The sequence below is a fragment of the Pteronotus mesoamericanus genome, unplaced genomic scaffold (genome assembly GCF_021234165.1).
Source record: "Pteronotus mesoamericanus isolate MK-2021 breed Mesoamerican mustached bat unplaced genomic scaffold, CSHL_Meso_final scaffold_85, whole genome shotgun sequence".
NCBI classification, from domain to species: domain Eukaryota; kingdom Metazoa; phylum Chordata; class Mammalia; order Chiroptera; family Mormoopidae; genus Pteronotus; species Pteronotus mesoamericanus.
Genome location: NW_026555329.1, coordinates 5,870,348 through 5,893,282, shown reverse-complemented (window position 1 = coordinate 5,893,282; position 22,935 = coordinate 5,870,348). Strand labels below are relative to the sequence as shown.

The window sequence follows — 22,935 nt, the reverse complement described above, 5'->3', positions numbered from 1 at the left end:
TGGAGCAGAGCCGATGTGTGTGTCTCTTGGGGACTGGGTAGGGTGGCGTACCTCGAGGAGAGGCTGGGGAAGGAACCAGGTCAGGTCGGGGTGCCTAGGAAGCCATGTGTGGGGACTGTCACTTTCTCCTGAGGGCCTGGGAGCCAGGGAGAGGGAGTAGTAAGGACTGTCCTGGCGTTCCTGCTTCTCACCTGCTTAGGGAGACAACGTATTTCAGTGCCTGCCTGACCCCTTCAAGCATCCACATTCCCTAGTTGGGCTTTCTTATTCCCTTGATTTCTGTATTTTAAAAAACGACCCTGCACTGTATTGTAAACGCAGAGGACAGGAACCCCCTGGAAGGTGACCCGGTGAGGCAGCCACGCCACCACATCTCACTGTGCCCGCCGGCTTCTACCAGGGTAGATTTTGTCCTGTCATTTAACCTGGACCTCAATAGAACACGCAAAACCCAGCTACATTCTGGGCAGGATCACCACATGGCCAGCAGATGTCGCCAATACCTCACATTTTGGTCACTGCAGTGGCAGAGACCTCTTTCTGTCAACAAACTATCCATTAAGCATCGAATGTGCACTGTGCGCTGGGCTGAGCACTTTGTGGCTAATGATGCGTTTCTCACGAAATTGTTCTGAGGATAAAAGAAGGTTATTTTCCATATAAGATAAAATTTGGATAAAGTCCAGTAGAAAGTTTTAGTCAAAAGTCTGGAACCACTTCTTAAAAAGCTTGTTTCAAGGGCCTATGTCTGCATGGGTTTCAGGCATATGCATTTCACTGTGGCTAATTGCACCCCCCAGAACCTGTGATGGCAAAACCGTAACTCATATTTCTGTGTTTCTTTGGTGGAGAAAAGCCTGAACGAGAAGGCAGCCGCTGAACGAACCTGTGACGTCAATGTTGAAGGTGTGGTTGACACAGGGAGGGTGTCTAGAGTCTCAGTGGGTGGCCCCGCAAGATGACCTGCTGCCCTCGGGGTGACGTAGGTTTGGTGGAACTTGGGGGGGTTGCGCCACGGGAATGCTCGGAGCAGGGACTCGGAGGTTTGCAGGACCATCCCTGAGCTTAAGTCAACCAAAAGCACATCCTCATCCTCCTCGCTGTCCCAGCTTCCGCCTGGACCCTCGTGGAATCCAAAAATGGAGTGGGGTTGAAGGCCCAGTGTGTCCAGCATACAAGCTGGATCGGGAGCAAGGAAACCCCGACTGGCTCTCATCTGCGTCCAGCAAACATCTCAAACCGAATACACCTCAAACCGAGCTCCTGACTCTCCCCTTCAACCTGCTACCTCCACGGTCTTTCTCATAACAACTAGTTGCAATTTCATCATTTCAGTTTCGTAAGCCAGAATCCTTAGAGTGGGCCTTAACTCCTGCTTTCTCCCACGCTCACCCAGTCAGCAAATGCCATCAGACTTACCTTCCCCATAGACCTGGAATCGCTCCCCATCACACCGCCCACGGCCACGAACCAGCAGAAGGCACGTGGCACCTGGCTTGGGTCATCCCAGCGGCTTCCCAACTGCCCTGCTTGCCTCCTTCCTTGCCCGTCTTGGGTCAGGTGAAAACGCCAGCAGCCAGCCCGATCTTGCTGAAACACTCTCTGCCGGAAACCTTCCAGGGGCCTCCGCGCTGAGTTAGAGGAAACGTGCAGGCTCTGTGTGGTCCGGCCATGTTACGCCCGGCCTCCAGCCATGCCGGGCTCCTCGGCGGTCCTCCCGCTCCAGGTGCCCCTTCGGGGTCTCTGCGCTCGCTCCTCCGTGGGTCTGGGTGCTCTGCCCTCAGGTATGGGCGTGGTCGGCTCCCTCCCTTCCTTCTGGCCTTCCCAGCAAGGGTACACTCGTTCCCTAAGGCTGCCATTACAAAGAACCACAGTCTGGGTGGCCAAAGAAACAACTGTGTTGTCTCGCAGCTCTGCAGACCGAAGTGTGAAATTCAGATGCGGGCGGGGCGGGCTCCTCCCAAGGGCTGTGCCAGAAGCGGAAGCGCCTGTTCCAGGCCACTCTCCTCCCTGGTGCGGCAGATGCCTGTCTCCAGGTTCACACGGTGTCCTCCCTGTGTGCGTGTCCACGTTTACCATCCGTACAAGGACTTCACATTAACTTGATAACCTTTATAAAGGCCTATGGCCAAATAAGGTCATATTCTGAGACCCTGGAGGTTAGGACCTCGACAATCCCACCCACAGCCAAGGCCTTGTCCGTCCGCCCCCGCTAACAGCTCACCCACCCATTCCCGATGCCCTCCAATCCCCTTCCCTGCACAAGCTTTTCTCTTTTTAGAAACCGCTCATCATCCAGGGTACGGCTACGTATTGTACTGACCTGTCTTTATTGTCTCTCTCTCCAACTGTCCAACTAGATCTAAGCTCCATGGAGGAAGGGAACTTGGTTATCTTCATGCCTGTTTCCCATCACCTAGAATAGTGCCTGGCACATAGTAGGTGCTCAAGAAATACAGGGTCTGGCACAAATAATGCTCCCTTTTTAGTATAAAATCTTTCATTACAAAATCGTAAGCATGTAATTCTCTAACATAACAATATCATGCCAAGCACACCATATGGCATTTAAGGTGAAATGTTCACATTGTACCTATAAATGATTACACCCGTATTATTACCCTACCAACCACACTCAAGCCAGTGTTCCTCCTGCCAGACCCTGTATATTAGATGGACTTGATGAAATCTCTTGCAGATTAATGTTGGCTTCTAAGAAAAACAGGGAGAGGGAGCCAAAGACAGGATGGGAGGAGAGAGAGAGAGAGTAAAAGAGAGAGAGGGGTGCGGGCAGAGAGACAGTTAGTTATTGGTGATTTAAAGAAGAAAAACCCTAGGCCAGTGTGACCCCAGGCCCAGGGGGAGCCGTCCTGCTTTTGGCTCCCCGGCTTTCCTGCCATAGGAAGGGGACTTCATCTCAACCCAGGGCTCAGAGTGCAGGCGCAGCTCTTAAGTTTTGCACCAACGGACTCTGAATGAAACCAAGGGAAATTTCCCCACTGCAGAGGACGGGCTACAGAACCATGCGCTTGTGTCCATCTGAGTCTCAGGTCAGACACTGTGATGCTTCTGTGTTGCCAGCAGGAGGCCCAAAGCTTGGGAGGCGGAGCTGCTGCTTGAGAGTCTGGGGTCTGTGGTCCAGACAAGAGGGGCAGGGAGCGGCCAAGGACCGGCCCTCCTGGGAGCTGCACTGAGTCCTCAGAGAGGTCGTACCCCGAAGCCCGTAGCCCCGATCGGATGCAAACAGGCCCAGGGGCAGATCAGTGTTTTTCTCTCCCTGTGTTATTAACACGTAATGCCAATGTGAATGTTAACGCAAGGATTGCCCCAACTTTGGAGGCTCTGTGCAGCCATCTTTGTCCAGATCAATCAGCAGCCGTTCAGGGAGCGGATGCTTCGTCCCTATGTTGCGCAAGGGCAGCGGGGCTTCGAAAGGAGATCTCGCTGCTTGGGTCTCACTTCATTTCAGCACACATGCGTGGTCCACTTCCTTCTCATGTCCGCCCTGCGGCACACGTGTTGCAAATTGTCTTGTTTGACAATTGAGAGAACTAAGCATTAGAGAAGGAACTTGCTGTCCGTGGAGTAGAAATGTGGGTGCAAATCTTCTGGTACGTATCCCATACTAACCACCGTCTTCATCATCACTATTATCATCATCTTTTCCAATAGTTACTTGAGGCCCTACTGTGTACCAGGCATGATACTAAGCACTTTACATGCTTTTTCTCATGTTATTCCTCATACAACCTTTCAAGGTATGGGACATATTAACCTCCATTTGGTGAGACGCAGAAACAAACGTTAAGGTCAAGGCGAGACCTCCGTCGGTCCTTTCAGCACTCAAACGCGGGAGCCTGATTTGAACCGAGCATTCTGGCCGCACAGCCTGTGCTGCTAACCCCGCTCCTCACCGCCCCCGCCCCCCACCCGCAGCGGCAGGGAGGCCAGACAATGGGGGGCGGCTCCCCCAAGAGCCACTGGCGGGGCCTGCTGCAGGGATTCAGGAAGGGAGGAGGGGTTCAGTGCGGGGTCACCCAGCAGGGCCTGGGAGCGGGTAAGCTCTGCGTGGGAGGGAGAAAAGGGGTCCTGTGCGCACTGCATCCGGGGGCAGCGAAGAGGCAGGCCGGCCGGCGGGCCAGCCGACGGGAGAGCTGGGCCCAGGCAGTGAGCCTGGGAAGGAGGCGTGGCAGCAGCTGGGACTGCAGCCACACGGCGCGGCCGGCGCGGGGACCGTGCCCCCTGCTGACCCTGGGCAGCAGCGGCCGGGGGTCCAGGCCCCGCCGCGGTGCCACGGCCTTTCTCGGGCTGTTCACTGCAGGCACGCGTCCCGGGTAGAACTGTGGAGTCAGCACCGGGCACAGGACAGGGAAGGGGCGCGGCGCTCCTTCCGCTTCCTCCCTCGCCTTTCCCTTCCAGCTCGCGGCCCAGCCCAGGTCAGCGGAACACAAAGGAGCGCGAACAGTTCCTGTGTCCCGGGGCAGCCAAGTCACTTCCTTAAACAAAACAAAAACGTTAGCTCTAGCCATCGCCGGTCTGCACCAGCTTTCTCAACGGCCGGGGGCCGCAGGGACCGCAGGTCTCCCGCGCAGCCCTCACCCATGGCCAGGTGGCTCGCTGGCTTCAGGCCTCTCTGCCCGTCCCTGGTGGGAAGTCCACGGTCCGGCAGGCCATGCTGGAGGCCTGGGCGCCGCGGGTTAGGGACCCTCTCCCCCTCGCCCCGCCGTCTGTGTATCCTTATCAGTTTGGCTTCAAGGTTTCACACCTTGCAGGTAGCAAATAAACCTCACATTATTTATCTAGTAAATGTTTGGTGCCTGCTTCAGGCATTTTCATTAGTAAGCATCAATTAATCCTCACATGCAGAATATCAGTTTGAAGCGGGACGACTCGGTAGGGGTCCCGGAGGCGGCTCTTTGTCCCTGATGAGATAAGCAGAGGCCAGACTGTGAAGGCCGTGCGCGCAGCTGAGGCGGATTGAAAGCTGCAGCCTGGGAGGCGCTGGTGAAGGATTCTGAGGTGGGAAAACAGCATCAGACCTGTGTTTTAGGGGAAAAAACGTTTCTGAGAGTGGTTTGGAGAGTATATGAGGGGAATTTAGACTGGGGGGGGGGGCGGGGATGGGGGAGAGAGTAGGCAGGAGGTTCCTGCAGTGGAAGAAGGGCAGCAGGGTGTGAACTCCTGCTGGGGGTGGACAAAGGAGCAGCAGCAGGTAGCGAACTCGGTGACCCCGGGGTGTCCGGCTGGGCGTGATGGTAGTTCCCTGGGCCAGCTTTGGCCAGTGCTGCCTTCCCCACCGTCTGAGACTCTCCTGGAGGAAGGGCCTTCTGAGTCCTGAGATGCCGGAGAGCCACTGTGGCCGCAGAATTCGGGAAAGACCTTGCCATCGTCCCAAGTGTCTCAGAGAGCTCATTGCTCTCTGCGGATTTGTTTGTTTGTTTGTTTGTTTGTTTTGGTCAGGACTCAAGAACTAGTCTACTGCAAGGATTGTTCTCAGAATGCGGTTATTTTCACTCAAGTTCTACGAGAAATTACAGCCTCCAACCACACATGGACAACTTGGGGACCTCCCACCGTCTGTGAGCAGAAAAGGGGGCGCAGAAGAGGGGGGGCTCCGTGCCGCTTCCCAGGCACCATCTCTGCCCACGGGGCTCCACTCCGGGCAGCCTGGGGGTCTTCCTGGACAAGAGAAGCCCAGTCAGCGCTGCCTGGTCCCTGTCCCCGACTTCGGTGTGGAAAGCTGGGGCATGACAGATACGAGGGGGCGGCGCTCCAAAGTGGGGGGCTGCGTCTTTGTCAGTGGCCCTGTGAGGAGATCCACACCACGGTGTGGTTATGGCAGAAAATAAATGGGAGGTGGTGTGGTTAGGCCGCGGGGAAAGGTTTGGAATAGCCCCCACCGCCCCCTGGAGTGCAAAGCCTGTACAAGGAGGGTCGGGAAGCTCTGTCACCTGTAGGGACAAAGGCGGAGGGAAACGTGGACTCAGTAGGTGGCGGCACATGCCTGTGGTGAGGACTGACGTGATCTCACGGCAGAAGTGCCCTGAAAGCTGGCCCAGGGGACCCTCGCCCAGCCCGAGGGAGAGGAGCATGATTAGAAGGCCAGCAGGGTGCGGCGGAGGCCTGGGTCCTCCTGAGCAAACTCCCAGCCCACATCAAACACAGAATCAAGAGCTGCGACTTGACCAGCTCTGCGTGTGGCTGGAGCTGGGGTCTTGACTCCCGTCCCCAGGAGCCCAGTGGAGGCAGGAGCCCTGTGGTCAGAGTCCTGGGTGTCTGCGGGTGTGTACGCCCTGCTCATGCGCTGCGTCCTGTGAGATGGCTGCCTCTCTGTCGGGTAAGAGAATTGCGCAAGGGCCAGAAGTACTTGACTCGAGATGAGCATGCCTAAAGCTTTAGGGGCCTTTTTTGTTTAAAGCAGAGAAGAGAAGACCTTGAGGAATCCAGAAGACCCTGAAGAAGAACTCCACCAGACAGGGATCCCTGTCCCTGAGGTACGATTTTGTGGCTCGTGCACCAAGACCAGCGCAAACGCATTTCGGGGTCTGCAAGTTTGAACAAGAACCAGATTCTGAGGTGGCAGGAGCCCTCACCCCCATGGCACAGACTGTTTCAGTGAAGAGTCCCCAGCGTCCTGGGCAACGGGAACGTCCCTCCTTCTCCATCCCCCTCTGGCGTGCAGCCGAGGGCTTCCGCTCTCCCTTACCGGCCTGCACTGCTCCAGATCCTTACTCAGGTTCCCCAGACCCTCACCCAGGTTCCCGTCCTTCACAAGCTGGAGACCCAGGTGCACACAGCCGCCGTTACCCCGACTCCCGGGTCTCACAGCAGGGACTCGGCTGGCGCGGGCTGCCTCCTAAAGCTTCCAGTTACACGCCACATGGGTCTCTTCTTCCCTTTTTTCATTGGACAGAGCAAGTCATTTGGCCACTCCTGAGTTCAACATGGTGAGACATGTCACTCTGTGGGAGGAGGGACCACCCCGAGCCACAGGCCAAGCCTGACATCAGAGCGCAGGATGTGTCGTCTTCTGTAGGGAGGTGCAGCGGGGACTCCGAAGGGACAGTCTATCAGTGCTCATCCACCTGGATGTCCCTTTGCCCCCTCCTCCTGCCCTCAGGCCTCGTGTGTTGGGGCTGCTATTCTAGGCCAGGCCATCGCCACCAAGGCTTAGAGCTCCCTTTGGTACCTGGTCCTACTCCGGTGGCACGAGGCAATGACAGGGGTGGTTGAATTCTCCAGATCCTAGAACATGAGCAAATGGGTGTGATTTCCAACACAGGGTGTTTCAGTTCTGTGATAACTCGGCGGCAACCTCTGGTTTGGTGGCCTCTGGGCTGCCTGGGACTGGCTCGCTTACCTGTAGCTCTTGGCAAGCAAGCGATTTCCGAGTTCCACACCCACCGCAGATGGAGCAAGAAGCCACGGGGCACGAATGGTATCTTTAACATAATCTTATATTTGGAAAAGCAGTTTAAAAAAAAACACTTGAAAATACAAGGAAAGGTAACCGTGACTGATATAAGTTTTCACCTTATATTGCCTGGCCTTTTGTACATATAAATTATTGCTTACTAGCTTCGATAAATACACAGCACAGTCATATGTACAGAAGCAGAAAGCATGAAGTCTTAGAAAGAAAATACTGTTAATGGCAATTCTGGTAATTCAACCAATGTTTCATATTTACCAGCTCTTACAATGGTGGAAAACTACGAAATGTAGTCCCTGAGAAGTTAGGCAGACACCCTGATCGCGGGCTTGCTGTCTTCTAACTGTTAACGCGAGCTGACAATGCTGCAGCGGTCGTACTCAGTGATACATGAAAAGGCAGGAGTCCTTGCTTCAGGTCCTCGATGTCATCCCAGGATTTCATAACAGTGTCATATGAATACAATAAATAGGCTATGCAAATAAATAGTATTCTGCTAAAAAACGTTTAGTATATATACAGCTTTGCTTTTTACAGTAGTATATTTTCATCTAATTTTTTGGCAATTTTTAAAAACATTTCCTCCCTACTAGCTTTCAGCACAATGGCCCACTCATTACTAAGCAGGCTGAAATTTTAAGGACGTGTTCGAAGCATTTAAAAGAAACTCCATGTTAGACAACTGCAGTGCACCTGATCACCCCGTGGTAATGTTTGTGCCTAGTTTCTGGGAAGCTTGGATTAGTTGTGCCATTGAAGGTCACTAAGTTTGGAACTTGCATATGAGATGCTGTAACAAGGTTGGGGGGGGGGGGGTGCTGGGGGAGCTGGGACTGGGTCAGCAGGGCAAGCCTGCTCTGGGGATCTGATGTCACCGGTACCCTCTCCCCCCTGTAACCATTTCTCTCGCTGGGAGGGGGGTATGCCTTGTAGGGCAACGCCTTTCCCTGCAACTGGGAGGGTGGGTTTTTACAGTCCGCCCTACCTGATTTGTGGACAGTTTTTACTGTCCACCCCACCTGACACGCTCCCCTGGCCTGTGGATAGGGGTCTGGGAAAATGAATTTCTTCGAAACATAATTAATGATACTAGAATAAAGTAAATGCAGTCCATAATATTTATCTTGGCAACTGTGCAGATTATATCAAAGAGTGAATTTGAAAGACTGTAGTCTTTGGAGCATCTGCATGTATGAAAAAAAAAATTCAGAAAGGTTGCGATTTTGCCTGCATGAACTTGTCTGGGGCTAACTTTTAAGCAGGGATGGCTCGCTGGGAGGCTGACAAACCCACAGACCCGCGGGACTGTCAGAAGTTGTGCTGTAGCAAAAAGAACTGCTGAGAAGTGCCTGTGCGCCCCTCGCTGGTGAAGACAGCAGATTACAATTTTCAGCAGGAACGGAGATCTCACGCAGTAATAAACATCTGAGAGAACTGAGAAGCAGCGTGGACGTCTTCCAGGCTGGCCTTCTAAGAACAAAACCTACTCCGAAGAGGCTGTGGCACATATTTGGAGAGGGAACACGGCCCGCTCCTATAAACAGGGAGCCGCTGAGTCCCGCATTGGCCTGTTCATGGTTGGACAGCTCAGATTTGTTAGAACGAGCTTCATGTTGAGTAATCCTGGCTCCCACAGTTCTGCCCTGAATTCTTTAATTCCAGATTTACATCTTCGTGGAGCTTCTGAAATTTCTGAGAGCCGCTGCCTGGGAAATCTCTGGAGACAGCTGTTAAATCTTGCAAAGATTCGGAGAGTCTGACATTCAGAAGATGGGGATGGAAGAGCAAATCTAAACTGAACAACCTCCCCCCCCCCCCCCGCCCTTGCCTTGGCTGGCCTGAGAGCCACCTGGCTGCAGGGTGGGGAGGAAACTGTGGACAAGCACCTCACTCTCCCCCAAGCTGTTCCCACCTATGCTGTGAGGCAAGCTCTGCCTGCCCCATCAGGATGTGTCGAACCTTGATGGACGTGTGAATTCCTTTGGCTGTGTACCTATGTGCATTGGGTTCTAAACAACAGGTGCCATGCTGAAAGAGTTCTCTGCTAGAGCAACTGAAATAGTTTTAGTTGGAGCAATGCAGATTTCATGTGAAAAAAATTTAAACTGCAAAACATGGAGACAATGTCAAAAGGACCTTACATGATTTGACTGGGCCAATGCCATGTCCCAGTGTAGAGGACAGACCAGCACACCTGTGTGGGGGGTAAGCACACGCTATCTTCAGAAACTGCCAGACCTTTTCCAGCGCTTGATCAGCTATGAGAGAAGTCTGTCTCCCTGTTTCCAAGGCTCTGCTCTCCTTCAGCGGGTCTCCTTCCATCCCCAGCAGCCTCGAGTATTTCCCTGTGTGGGCCAGCCCTGGGTGGTGCCTTTGTATAGAATCCTAGCTTTAGGATTAGATTTAGGATGTAGATTCTATTGCCTTTTCAGGACTGGAGTTTTATAGGCTGGGAGAGACTGAATCTTCTTGAAAGTTCTACCAAAAAATCATCTCCCTGTGCTGCCTCTAGCCATCTACCAAGTGCAGTGTGGTTCCTGAGCCCCGTCAACAGCATTGCCATCAAGGTGCCAGGAAGTGTCAGGCACAGCTCAGGAGCGAGGTGCCCATGAGACCCAGGAAGCAGTTCTGCGCAGGCTCCGACGAGAAGAACCGGCGGGAGCGTGGGAAGTGCCCCAGGGCTCCCAGATGTGTTTTAGCCATGTGACAAGCATCTAGCTGGCAGGGGTGGATTCCATTACTGTATCCAATAGGCTGTCTTGGTCATCTGAAGGCTGAGGGAGCTCTAACCAGTTGTGAGAATAGTGAAGAGTCTTATCTACTGGAGGAGCCCTACTCTATAAAAATGGGCATAAAAAAAAAGGGACAAATAACAGGAAGGCTGCCGCCTTAGTTGGAAGGTGAACAACAGGATGTGTAAGTGTCCACCGAAAATCAGGCATCTGGATGTCTCGGGGCCCCTCTCACCTGCTGTAAGACGGGCAATCGCCACTGTCTTACTACCCTGCTCTTCCCCAGGGGCTGCTGAGTGCTCTGCGCTTCCCACCCCCTCGCCCTCCAGGACAGGCTGTGATCACTGCGCACGGTGGGCAGGGAGCCTATGGGGGCGAGCAGGACACCAGGGCATCGCCAGGCACGGGAGTGCAGATCTTTGTCACCCTGTCACCTTGATCGACAGTTCTGGAGCGCCTACGATGTGTCAGGCACTGTGCTCTTTCAGAAATCACGTTGCTCCCAGCAGGACATGACAGCCTGCTTGCACATGTAAAGAAAATCCTCAGAAATTAAACTATGAGTCAATTTCCTAAAGGTTCCTATTTTGTTCCTTATCGGCAAAGTGACTTAGCTTAACTTGCCCATAGCTGCAGATGAGTTGTGCAGAAACGAATTTCACCGGCGAGCCAACATCGAAAGTGATTGTGGGTGCAAAGAAATGCATGCCTGGCATTCCCCTCCAGGAAGGCAGAGCATGGATGGCAGCTGTGGGTCCTCACTAACTCCCTGGACACAAGTGGCCTTTGGTGATGTCACAGTTTGTATCAAAAGAGACCGCGCCTTCTCCCTGGAAATCTGGTGATGCCATCACTTCAAACAAGCTACCTCTTTGACAACCTATAAACAACGATCTGCCACCAGGCAAAGTAGAATCGCTTCCTGATTCACGCACCCTCTTACTGAAATATTTGGTCACTGTGTAAGAAGACCTGCTCTCTGGTCTTGACGGTGGCACATCTCAAACTGAAAACTGGGTGGGTGGCATCAACAATGTCAGCGTCAAAAACCAGGCTTCTCCATTTCCAGAACGCTGACTCTCTTTGTCTTCTTGTTCTGAGCGCAGTGAGGAGAGGCCTCTCCGCACCCCTGGCAGCTGACGTCACTTCCTGAGCACGCTTTGGTTGGCTTTCCTGTGTGCGTCTCGTGATTTACTGATAAAACTCAGCAGCTTCGTGTCCCACAGGAAAGGGGCGTGCTGGGCACTGGCATCCCCGGAGCTCAACGTGCTGCAGTTGCTCAGGGGTGGCGGGGGCAGTGGGGCGGCAAGGGGGTCACACCCGGGGCTCGATCCTGTGTGAGAGCTCGAACAGGGCCTGCTGGCTGTCAATGACGTACAGGTGGTTCACGTAGGATTTTAGCTCTTGGTGCTCTTTTGGAGACATGTCACCTCCTGATTTTTGGAGGAAAAAGAAAAGGCAGTCAATCTCATGAGAGTCATAATGCAACTTCTCCACACCGGTAAAACCCCACACGCAGGCTCTGAGTCCCCCGACCCGGCAGGCTCTCGTCAGTCAGAATCGCAGACGAGAAGGTACCTTTGTGCTCACGGCGGAGTTGGTTTTTCAGCTCAGATGAGGCTCCTTGGGTCAGGTAGTTAGACTGGCCGGGTATTTGTTTTACCAACATTTATACCGTGTTTTTTATGTAACATTACACAGTATTTAATGATTGTGTTATCTCCCTCCCAGGATGGGAACAGCACAGACACACAAGTCAGTGGCAGCGCAGGACCGGACCAAGTCCGCAGGCTGAGGTCCTGCGTCACAGCTGCCTGTTTACTTGGCTTTCCCTGGTCAGAAATCACTGCTGATCTGGTGAATGCACGGAAACATTAATTCTTTTTCTAAAAATTTTATTTAAGATTTTGTAGAATCCTCTGGTGTCCTTATTTTTGGGGGGGGAAAAAACCCCTAAGGGACCGACTGAATGAACAGATAGCATGGAACTGAACGGAAGGTATGGCTAACAGGCAACATGGGTTCCCTAAGCATGTGGATGGGCTAACATCGACCTGGTGAACGACAAGGTGCGGGTGGGGGTCCCTGCTCCCAAATCCAGGGCGGTTAAAAAATTGAAGGGCCGCGAGAGGCTCTGGTGCACTGTGAACCAATGTGTCCCCGCTGGTGGCCGCTCTGATAAGGAACCAGAGATAAGGCAGCCTAGAAAATGTGGTAAGCGCACTTGCCGTACTGGGGACGAACCAATTCCCCCTCACCGCCAATACCCAGGGCATCGGGAGACTGGCTGAACTGCAGTACGGAGAGACTAGGCCCAGGGGGGGAGGGGGGGCGAGGTCAGAGGCCCCTGCTGCGGGGGGCTCCGGGTGGGAGGGGCCGGCGCGGGAGGCTGAGCATGTTAGGGCAGCGATTTTTTCTCTGGGTGAAAACCTGTTTTTTTCCCTCCCCTATGACTGCGTTGGACATATAAGGCCTATGTGTCATGGGTGGCTTATAATTCTTCGGTTTACTAGAAACAAGACTTCTTGATTTCAAAGAGTAAAAGCATCCAAAGTTAAAGTTTTTACCATCTCACTTGTTTAAAAGTGACCAAAGAGCTGTGCCTTCTCAGGCGCCTTTTCTGGAAGACGCTGAGAGGCTGCTTTTGGTTTATCAAACGTTGGTTTAGCGACCATGATGCTACCAAGGTAATTTTGTTGTTAAATTTTGGCCTTAAAAAAACTTGATAGAATGAATGGTTCCAACCATGACAACTGACACACATGCATGCACTTTATCATTGATAAGATTAACATTATCTTGTTTTATCCCAAACGCTGACATTGGTTTACTAGGCTTATATCAACTGTCAAAATGAATTTAGGTAACTCAGTCCCAGACGTGATTTTTAAAGATACAGAAATACAGAACACAGACAGGCCTCTTGGTTGTTTAAGTTTCTCCTCTGCTTTGTGTGAAAGAGACTTGCTATCTGGTGACGAGACAGAAGTTGAAGACTGGGTCCAGGCCAGCTGAGCCGGTGTAACATTCCTGCCCACAGCAGCAGCGCACAGCGTAGGCAAAAGTATGTTTACAGTTGTGAGTAAGCAAAATACAGTTTATTCTTGTATTCTTATTTATTATTGTATTGTTTTCCATAGGAACAGCTGTAAACATACTTTTGCTCCACTCTGTATACAGACTGCCTTAATAAATGAGTCTTTAGTCTTAGAATTAGCCGAGTACCCATAAATACTTGGGAAACAAAGGAGGATGAAAGAACTATGAACTCATCTGCAACATTATGCTGGTACATTGGAATGAATCTCCATGGCAAGGTTATTATCACTGTTTCTATTATAACAGCATTGTACTTGTGTACGTAATGGAGAATTATATAAGCACATATCTAATGGAAGTAAGTGATAGGAATACTTAGAAAATTAAGTCTTGTATTTATAATTCTCCCTTTTGAACAGAAACTTTGCAATTCCTACAGAAGTTCAGTTGCTTGGCTGGGGGACAGTATTACCAGCCAAGGCCAGTCCAGTCTGAAAAAAAATTCTTAAGAACGTGCACCTATCCTTAGGGAGTGCGACTTTGTTCTACAATGAGGATATACTGCTCAACGAAGTAAGCGTTCCTTACTGGCCACCTTTGAATGATTTCTAATGATTGAATTCAACTTTCTATTTTTTAAAAATTGTCCTTGGTACCTACAGAATCTGCACAGGCAAAGGAGAGGGTATGGACTGGGAAGTCGGACAGGCTTGGTGTGATTCACAGCTCCCGGGGGCGCCCGAAGCTCCCCCTGCTCGGCGCCCACAGGACTGACGAGCTCTGTCCACCGATGCAGGTGGCAGAGTCCCGCTGCCCTGTGAGAGCTCCACGAACTCAGCGAGGGCGGCTTCCTTCCTTCCTGCAGTGTTCTACCACGATTTCAACAGAATGTAAATTGTGCCTGAGATTCAGAAAAGAACAAATATTCCTACTTACATTTGTCTCGGTGGGGAGTCTACTGAACTGCTCAGAAAAATACTTTTTCAGTGAAAAGCAGCCCCAGACAGGAAGTTTTTGTTGGAGAGGAGGAAAGATTCTAGAAGGCTGCACTCGGCACATTTGCAAACTATATTCCTATTCCAGGAAGGCTCCAAGCAAGGAGGTTAGGGACGGGGTCACCCCTGATAAATCCACTGGTACTTCCGTGCCAGTGGCCAAGCAAACAAGACTCTCTGGATTGGGGGTGGGGTGGGAGCTTCAGATGGTCCACAGTCACTCTCTACTGGAGTGTCCAACCCACGGCCCAAGGGCCACATGCAGCCCAGGTTGGCTATGAATGGGGGCCAACCCAAAATCGTAAATTTACTAAAAATATTATGATACTTTTTGTGATTATGTGTCGCAATGTATTTAATGTGTGCCACCAGACAACTGTTCTTCCAGTGTGGCCCAGAGATGCCAAAAGGCTGGACACCCCTGCTACTTTCTGCCATGTCTTGCCTTCCTCTGCATTCCAAACACGCAGCGATGACACAAAGAGAGAGCACAGTGTGTGTGTGCGACATGCACATTATACCTTACAATCTGTTTCAACTTATTACTGTCAAATACTCGTGGCAGGGTCACAGTCTACACCATTGTATGGCAGATGCACATGGCACACCAACTTCAGCTACTCACCGAACTGGTTAGTCCTGCAGTGCCTCAGGGTTCGGACAGTGTCTGCGATCATATGCTGGAAGGGAGAGCAGGAAAATGTCAGTGGAAGGGTCCTTCAGGGTGTTGCTAGGGTAGCCTGCCTGCCGGAATCACAGGACCCTCATACCCTTGGGCATAATTTGGAGCTGGACTCAACTGTCATTGATAATACTGGACTTGCGTTACAAAAGAAGATTGGCCCCTTGTCTGCAGGAGCCATGGCTCCTAAACTCCAGCTGCGCAATTCTGACCGAGCCTTGAGAAAACAAACCATAGAGAAACACAGTTCTCAGCCCCGCCCCTGCCCCTGCCCCTGGCAATTTGCTTAGGCCTTTCACTTCTGGGGCAGGGGGAGGGGGTATCCCGCCTCTTCTCCGCTGAGCCTTACTGAGCTCTCCCTTCTGAACTTGGGAGGTGCCATTCTCAACATTCCCACTGTTCTCTGTACAAAATATACTGGCTCTGTGTTGTCGTACTTGTTGTGGAACTTTTCCTGTAGACCAGGCCTCCCAGAGGGCTTTGCACACCCAGCCTCTACGGTCAGCCATACACATGACTCATACACACTTGCTGAATGGAGGCAGGGCTCCTTGGGGAATCAAAGGTTCACGCATCTCCAATGGTGGCAGGAAGCGAGACAGTCATGGGAGGCAAACATTTTTTAAAACATCCAGATCTTCACAAAGATGGTTTTCTGTTTTCCTTCCTATACTCTTCGGTATTCTACTTCAGTTTCTGCCTTTAAAGCTCTCACTGATCTCCAGGCAGAAGTCTCCTGAAACTCACAGCTGCTTTTGGCAAGATCCCTCCACCTCCTGTCTGTGTACCTGAAGCGGCCTTCTAAGCTCTGTCGTTTTCAGTTTTCCATGATGAAGGAAATACAGCATTTAGGCAGGGCCATCCCCCGCGCCGCTCCTCCAAGCTGCCCGGGTCATCTCCAAACACTGCTTGCCATCATGTTCTAGTCCTCTGGAGAATCTACAGGGGCTCCCTGACTTGCTTCCCATCAAACTCCAAATATCATCCCATTGTTCAAGAATCAACCTTGTTCACTGGCTGGTCCTTCAAACCTCCCCTCGCGGCTCCTCCCCTTTCACGCCCTGTGTAAATGCACCTAACACGGGCCCATCCCTACGCAGCAAATCCTCAATGAGGGGTTAAAATACAGTTAATTTTTCTTTTTTACTTAAAAATCCATCAGAACTACAGAAAGTGTATTTGAACATGACCTACTTACTCGACTGTTCTCACAGCTGTATTCCCACTCAATCGTGGAAAATTCAATAGGACAGTGATCACAGCAGCAGCTCTGGTTGCCTTTGTAAAGGAAATGAGACCTGACTCCTGTCTGTGAGCGTATTGTTCAACTTCCTTTCTCCCGAATCCCCGCCGTTCCCAGGACAGTCCCCTCGCTGTGGCGCACTCTGGCGTCACACCGATTCCTATCGTGTGCCATTTGCAGAGCGCACGCGAGGCTCAGCCCAGGGGCCGCACTGAAACCCGAGCCCGGATCCTCATCTTGGGGTTTTCTCAGAGAGGATGCTAAGGTAAAAGATGACCCTCTTAACGCAGAGGGATAAAGAGAAGAAGAGGACAGAGCGTTTGTTTCTTCATTACTGCCCAGGGTGAGGCTGAAACGTGAGGAGCTGCTGAGGCAGCACGGGGCACAATGGAAATCTTATTAGACCCTACGCGCGCTCCTGCGCCTTCGTGTCGTCTGCCTTAATGTGTTGGCCTGTATCAGCCAGATAAAGATAATACACTGAATTATCTGCTGGCTGGCTTGAGCTAATATCCATCATGAGGAATTGGCTCCTCACAAGTTAATTCAGTTACATTCTATTGGTTCATTATTGTGAAAGATGATCTTGTTTTAGCTTAAGTGAAACCCTGTCCTTTGCTAAGAAATACTCCTTGGAATACTGCCTCTACTAGGAAATTCAGTTTCGTTCCCCGGCACCTAAGTATAACATAGGGCTATGTACAATAGAAAATAGATCCTTGCCCTTCTAGAAAATTCTAACATCACCCTATCTTTTCTGTGCGAGGAGGGCATGCTGTATCTTAAATGCCATTTGCTTTGGACCAGGAACCCAAGGTGTGTCCTAGGGGACCTCATATATAACTGTACTTATCCTCTGTCTTTTAAATAAATAAAAGTTCTCTTCAGAAATTTAAAATTAAAAATAGACTATTACTTACCTATGTTATGCTATGTTTCCTTAAATTTTCTTAAAGAATTAAGGGTACAGGTAATTACTGACCTCAGTAGAAACACTATGCATTAGGCTTTCTTTGTTTATACTCCCAGGGGTCAGTCTGAAGTCTTAGCACATATGAAAGCAAGGCCCCAGATGACATCTGCTGGCATTAAAAACCGTCCCCTGGACTGTTGGAGAAAGCAGGGGAAGACGAGAGGCGCTGGCCAGAAAGAGAAGAGCGTGGGGGATCTTTCCATCGCTCTCTCCCCTTTGTGCCATTACTGCATTGTTCTCTCACTCTGGTGGCACTTATCTGAGGGGAAATGACAAAATGAACTTAACTAAACTGTTGGTTCCCTTTGGGGAGAAGGTCAACCACCAGCCTGCCCTTGACAATGGGTAAGAGTCAGCTCAGAGAGCACATTCTCCTCCCACATTCTTCCTGGTTGGTGAGAAGGAAAGTAACTAGACCTTCACGGGGAATTCCACTTGGTGTGACAAACGTCATCTTACACCATCACCATGCCTTCTAAAGCTTACATGGCATTCTTAACCAGATGGATTAGCCAGGATTTGAAGTAAGTATTGACCAAAGGCTTTATATTCCTGCAATCATTTCATTAACACCAAACACTGGAGATTAATCTGCCTGGGAACCAGAATGTAGTGCCCACAGCCTTTGGGTGCAAATAGGTGCCCGTGCGCTTCAGAACATTACATAGCGACACAGGACAAATCTCCAAAGAACTGGTACTCAAACCCCAACACTTTAAATACCCATTTCCAGCTGTGCTGATTTGACTGTAGCATCTAAACAACTGAACTCTGATTCCAAAGCACTCAGTGCAGAGACAGAGGCGTGAAAAGTTATAGATATATCCACTTTAATAATAAGTAGTCATAAAGGGATCATCCTCAAGGGATTAAAATGGACCTCTGGCAGGAGAGGCTAAGACATCTGCCATCCAGACCCTGGGGCTGCGGCTTCCAGGCTATGCGGTGATCCTGTGCTGCCTCATCCTGCGTGGGGCCGGGTAGAGCAGGGCCCTCGTGAGGCAGAGCTCAGACGCCCAACCTCCTGTGGACTCGTCGTTTGTACTGTCCTTGGATCATGGCCGGCAGCCCTCACCTCACTCAGCCTCCTCACACACGCCTGCCCCAGGCTCACGGGGAACTGCGGCCAGTTCCTGAAACAGCTCTCACAAATCCATTACCATTACTGAAAAGGTCACTCAAAGGCCAGGATCTATGGACAGGGGTCACTGGTATTGTTTTTAACCACAAAGGACAATCTAATCTATGACTAAAGTTCATCTGTCAGACAAACCCATCCCTCTTGTCAGCCAGGCCCCTTTGGATCACTCCTATTGTCTTCTTGCGCAGTTCTGACAGACAATTGCCCCCCTGCCCTCGGAGTGGGCGGTCAGAAAGGCCAGGAGGAACCTCTGCATGTCCTGGAAGTTAAGAAAGGACTGACAGGGCACCCCTGTCTCATGAGCAGGGGGTCACTCTGTCAGAGCTGCTCGCACTTCCTGTCCACAGGCTGATAAAAGGCTGGCCTTCCCCTCACACATTCCAAACCCTTCGCATCCCACCAGCCAGGAGTGTGGGGAGGTGGGCGCATCTCCCAGAAGGGGACCTTTCTCTGGTGCCCAGAAGCAGTGCATGCTGGGACAGAGACAGGTGCCTTTAAAGCAGAAAAGCTTGCCCTCACGAGTGTAACTGCCCCCGACAGGTCCCTTACGGCTTCATTTTGGTTCGATAACATAAATGCAATTGCTGGTGTTAATCTATCTAATTAAGTTCCATTTTTAAAAATAAAGAGCAGATTTTTGTATTTGTTCCTCAAAACCTCGCTAGCACACTTATTTTTAATTGGAATAAATTTTATTGACAATGCACAGCATGCAGCAAATAAGCTCCTGGAAATCATCAGGCATTAAATGAAGAAAGTGCTACGTCCACTGGTTTCTTGGTACGAGAAAGCAAAGTATACATTTGAAAAAGGAGAAATGATGAAATTTACCTACCAGCTTTTCAAAATTGACAAGATTATCCAAAAAGGTCTTATTTCCCTCGTGAATAAACGTTACATCTGAAAATTAAAAACAAAAAGGTACAGTAGCATTAGGAATGGATCATGAGTCAGGGCTGAGGAGGCCCGGATGCAATGTAATTTATTAATTTTTCTTCAACACTATGGATTGTTCCATGCACTTGACAAGACAACTTGAAACTGAGACTGTATACTAGTCAGTGTCAATGGGCATCATTAGTGTGTGTGTGTGGAGAGAAAACATCTTAACATTAACACAAGTATATATTTTGCACTTATAACAAAGTGTTTGACTTCAACCTGATTAATGTAAACTAACACTGTTCTATAACCTAACTGGTCCATTATGTTTTTCGGCCAGAACATTGAGCAGAAAAGAACTGAATCTCCAGAAATAATAGGATTTAATATTTACATGTTTCATTTTTTAAAACAATTTTTGGCCAAGTGTAGGGGACCTGCTTTATTTAAAATGTTCAGATTTAGATTTAGATGTTTAAATTTAGGTTTTTGGCTCACAAAGTCAGCGCCTGATTGTGTATCAGAAGTGCGTAAAGAAAGCGACAAGTTTGAGATAGCAAGGTTCCTGGCCCTATTCAACTGGCAGAAAGAAAGCAGGGCTGATTAAAATAACCTAAGGAAAGTGGGATGAGGGGTTCTTGTCAGAGGAAGAGAAAGTTACATTTGGTTTGAGCCCCACTTCACTTAAAGTGACAGATGCAATTCAAATACAAGTCTCCTTGTGGTTGCAAGGAGCACAGGAATGCCTCCAGAGAGACAGGGGTTTAGGAACTGGGTACAAGGAAGACAGCAGCTGAAGCTATGAGAATGGATAACAGAAAAACTCAGATCAGAGAGTCAGTGACTGAGCATTAGCGAGTCCTCACAGACAAGAATCAAAGTAAGAAATATGCCACACTTTACATGGTGGGCAAACCAAATCAAAATAACTTTCAAAAATCTATTAAAATAACCTGATGTCAACGTGGGAAAAGAACAACCTAAAATTCCCTTAAATAGAAAGGGAAAACATTTGCATGTAATCAAGACTTTGATCCTGCTGGTTCTTAGGGGGCAAACAAGAGCTAGGTGCTCGGAAACCCACCTACAACGCACTCGGCCACCCAACTTGGACTGCCCGCCAGGGGGCGACTCGAGTTAGGTAGTTACACACGCATTAACACAACACTTTCCTCAAGGCATCCCTGACAGCCTCCAGCACGTTCTGCAAAGTTTTCCTGTGCTCTTTCTTTTCTTTCTTTCTTTTTTTTAAAAAACTGATGTCCTAGCAGAAAAACAATTCACAATCACACAGTCATTTGACAAACTCTCTGATTGTTTTACCGCCTTTCATGATTTTGCTTTCAGAAAAGAACTGTAAAGTTTCGTTGTATAACAATCATTAAGAAAGAGTAGTCAGCACAGGTAATGTTGACCTTTTTTGTATCACACACAGAATCCTGTGTGTACTCCATCTACACGAAACAGCACTAAGCCTGGCCTCGCCCAACTCCCTGAGCATTCAGATTACAAACGCTGAGTCCATCCCCTAGTGCTACTAGATTTGTCATCCCCCTTCTACGTTCCTGAGGATGACGATGAGGGGTGAGGAAAATAACGACAGCTTATATTTATTAACAGCATCAGGCACGGCACTGACTCCTTGAATCTTCACAGGAGACTGCAAGGTAGAGCCCTAGCAGGAAAGAATGTGAAGAAACCCGGGTCCAAGGAACACATGCAGCTGGCCCAGGATCACAGGCTAAATGTCACAGCCAGGATTCACATCAGGGACCCATTTCCTGTGTCTCTCTGTTCCTAACCGGCTGAGAGGACTCGGACATTTCTTACAACCTGTCACCGTCAATTGCTGCATTTATGGGACAGAGGGTGCCCTGTAGCCATAAGTCTCCTCTTCCTGGGTGGTCTCACTGAACCTCAATGCTCAGGGACTTGTCCAGGTCAGGGAAGAGAGGCTGGAAGGGACAGCCACCCAGGAGGATGGGGGGGTCCCAGTGACTGAAGGTGTGACACTTCTGAATGGCAGATGTGTGAAGAGAAAGGCGTGAGAGAGATAAACCAACAGGTGGCTGAGCTCGCACCCTGGGATCTCAGAACTTAAGCCGCAGGTTGTGAAGCAGCTCAGGCTGTGGGGAAGGGGCACCTGCCAGGCCCCTATTACCTGGAGACCCCTGAACGCACTCCAAATGCTTCACAGGCTAGAACTGCTGGATGAAATGACTCTATTTAAACAGGTGGCAGGTAAAAGAGAAGGAACATACAAGCACCCTGACATTCCTTTAATTCCAATACCCCCACAAAACTGCAATAATAATCTCTGCTCTAAGACCCATACAACGACCCACGTGGACCTCAGTTTATCTTCAAAAACCCGTTGAATGCCCACTCCGTGGGAAGGAACTACCATCACCCAAACCCCCACATAATGGACTATTCAGCTGCGTTGGACCTTTAGCTCAGCTGCATCTTCTCAACAACACTTATTTAGGGTTTCCTGCTTTCTTAAAAGATTCCACACCAGAGTGGAGGGAAAGTATATCAAGAGGCAAGAAATTCAACTGGAAAGCAGGAAAGCTGATGGCTGACAGGGTCCTCAGGTTACGTGCTTCACTCATACTCTGCAGGCTCGCCGGGCACTGAGCACCTCAAAGCACCAGACATGGGAAGCCTTAGCTTCTCAGCACCTATGGGCCCAGTTCAGTCGTTTTCTGTAACTAAAAGGAACCCAAAATACGAAGTGGGGGGTGGGGAAGATTTTCATTAAAAAGTTGGGTCCTTTAAAGTAATTTATTGAAACTTTTAAAATAACTTTTTTGCAATTAAAAAAACCCCTAAGAAATAATGTTTCTTTTTTCCAAAATGTCTTATCTTTGCATAATACATACATATTTCAAATTTTCATCCTGTTTTCCTCTGGAAATTATTTCAGACAAAATGGCAACTTTAAATATGATGGCGTGCTAATGATGCTTATTTTTGTAATGACAAATAATTAAAGGAAAAAAATAAATGCTTATTTAACTCAAGAAAGCTTCTAAAGAAAAAAAAAAGAAACACGTGTTTCATTTCCTAGTGCAACTGAGTGAATGTATATTCAGTAGGAAATAAGGGAAATCTGTTGTGCTGCCAACCAAGGGGCCTAGATAAGCTCAGCCGAGCAGAAAACTGCATCCAGGCTAAGATGTAAATGTGTGACACTTGGCTGCATTGCGTGTTTTTGGGGAGAATCACTAACATCTAGCAGAAAGCTCTGCTCATGTTTAATTAAATTAAAGGGACACTGTCCACTAATTTCTCATTACCTTAAAAATAGTAGTTTTAAAATTTTTAATTCCTGAAGTCAATTCCTTTCTAAGGTCTGTCCTCATATTGTTTTCCTATTTGTGTCTAAATGAATCTCTGTGCTCCTTCCCACTACCACCCACCCCGTTCTCCAGCTGAAGGTGTTTTATTTTGCAAATAAAAACCATAAGCCTAAGTAAACTTATCTTACCAGGAAATAAATATGAAGAATCACAGGAACTTCTAAATTATTTCGACATTACAATCTCTCCTTATCTCGTTCCTTACATCTAGCAGAATCTTTTCAGCTTTGATGAAGCATCTCTATGCCTCTAGGTTGTCTTGCTATATTATTGTGTTCACTGTTTCACAGGGATTCTTACTTTATACCCGACGAAGACTAAATGACTAGCGGCAAGAGCGCACAGCGACTCAGCGATTCTCCAAGCTCTGCCTGCCCTCGAGAGGAGCCTAAGAGACTGGAATCCCGGCTCTACTGCCAGTGGGGCTGGCAGTGGTGGGGGTGGCAGGGGT

General features: G+C 49.6%; 1 protein-coding gene across 1 annotated transcript in view; it reads right to left on the bottom strand.

The window, feature by feature from the left end:
- Nucleotides 1-7,486: 7,486 nt before the first annotated feature.
- RAPGEF5 (Rap guanine nucleotide exchange factor 5) overlaps nucleotides 7,487-22,935 on the bottom strand; it is a 173,982-nt gene continuing 158,533 nt past the window's right edge. Inside the window, exons 23-25 of the mRNA XM_054564179.1 lie at nucleotides 19,073-19,137; nucleotides 14,824-14,878; nucleotides 7,487-11,597 (exon numbers count right to left, since the gene is read on the bottom strand). Coding sequence (XP_054420154.1) covers nucleotides 11,479-11,597; nucleotides 14,824-14,878; nucleotides 19,073-19,137 — 239 coding nt within the window. The 3' untranslated portion in view covers nucleotides 7,487-11,478. The remainder of the gene's footprint in view (nucleotides 11,598-14,823; nucleotides 14,879-19,072; nucleotides 19,138-22,935) is intronic.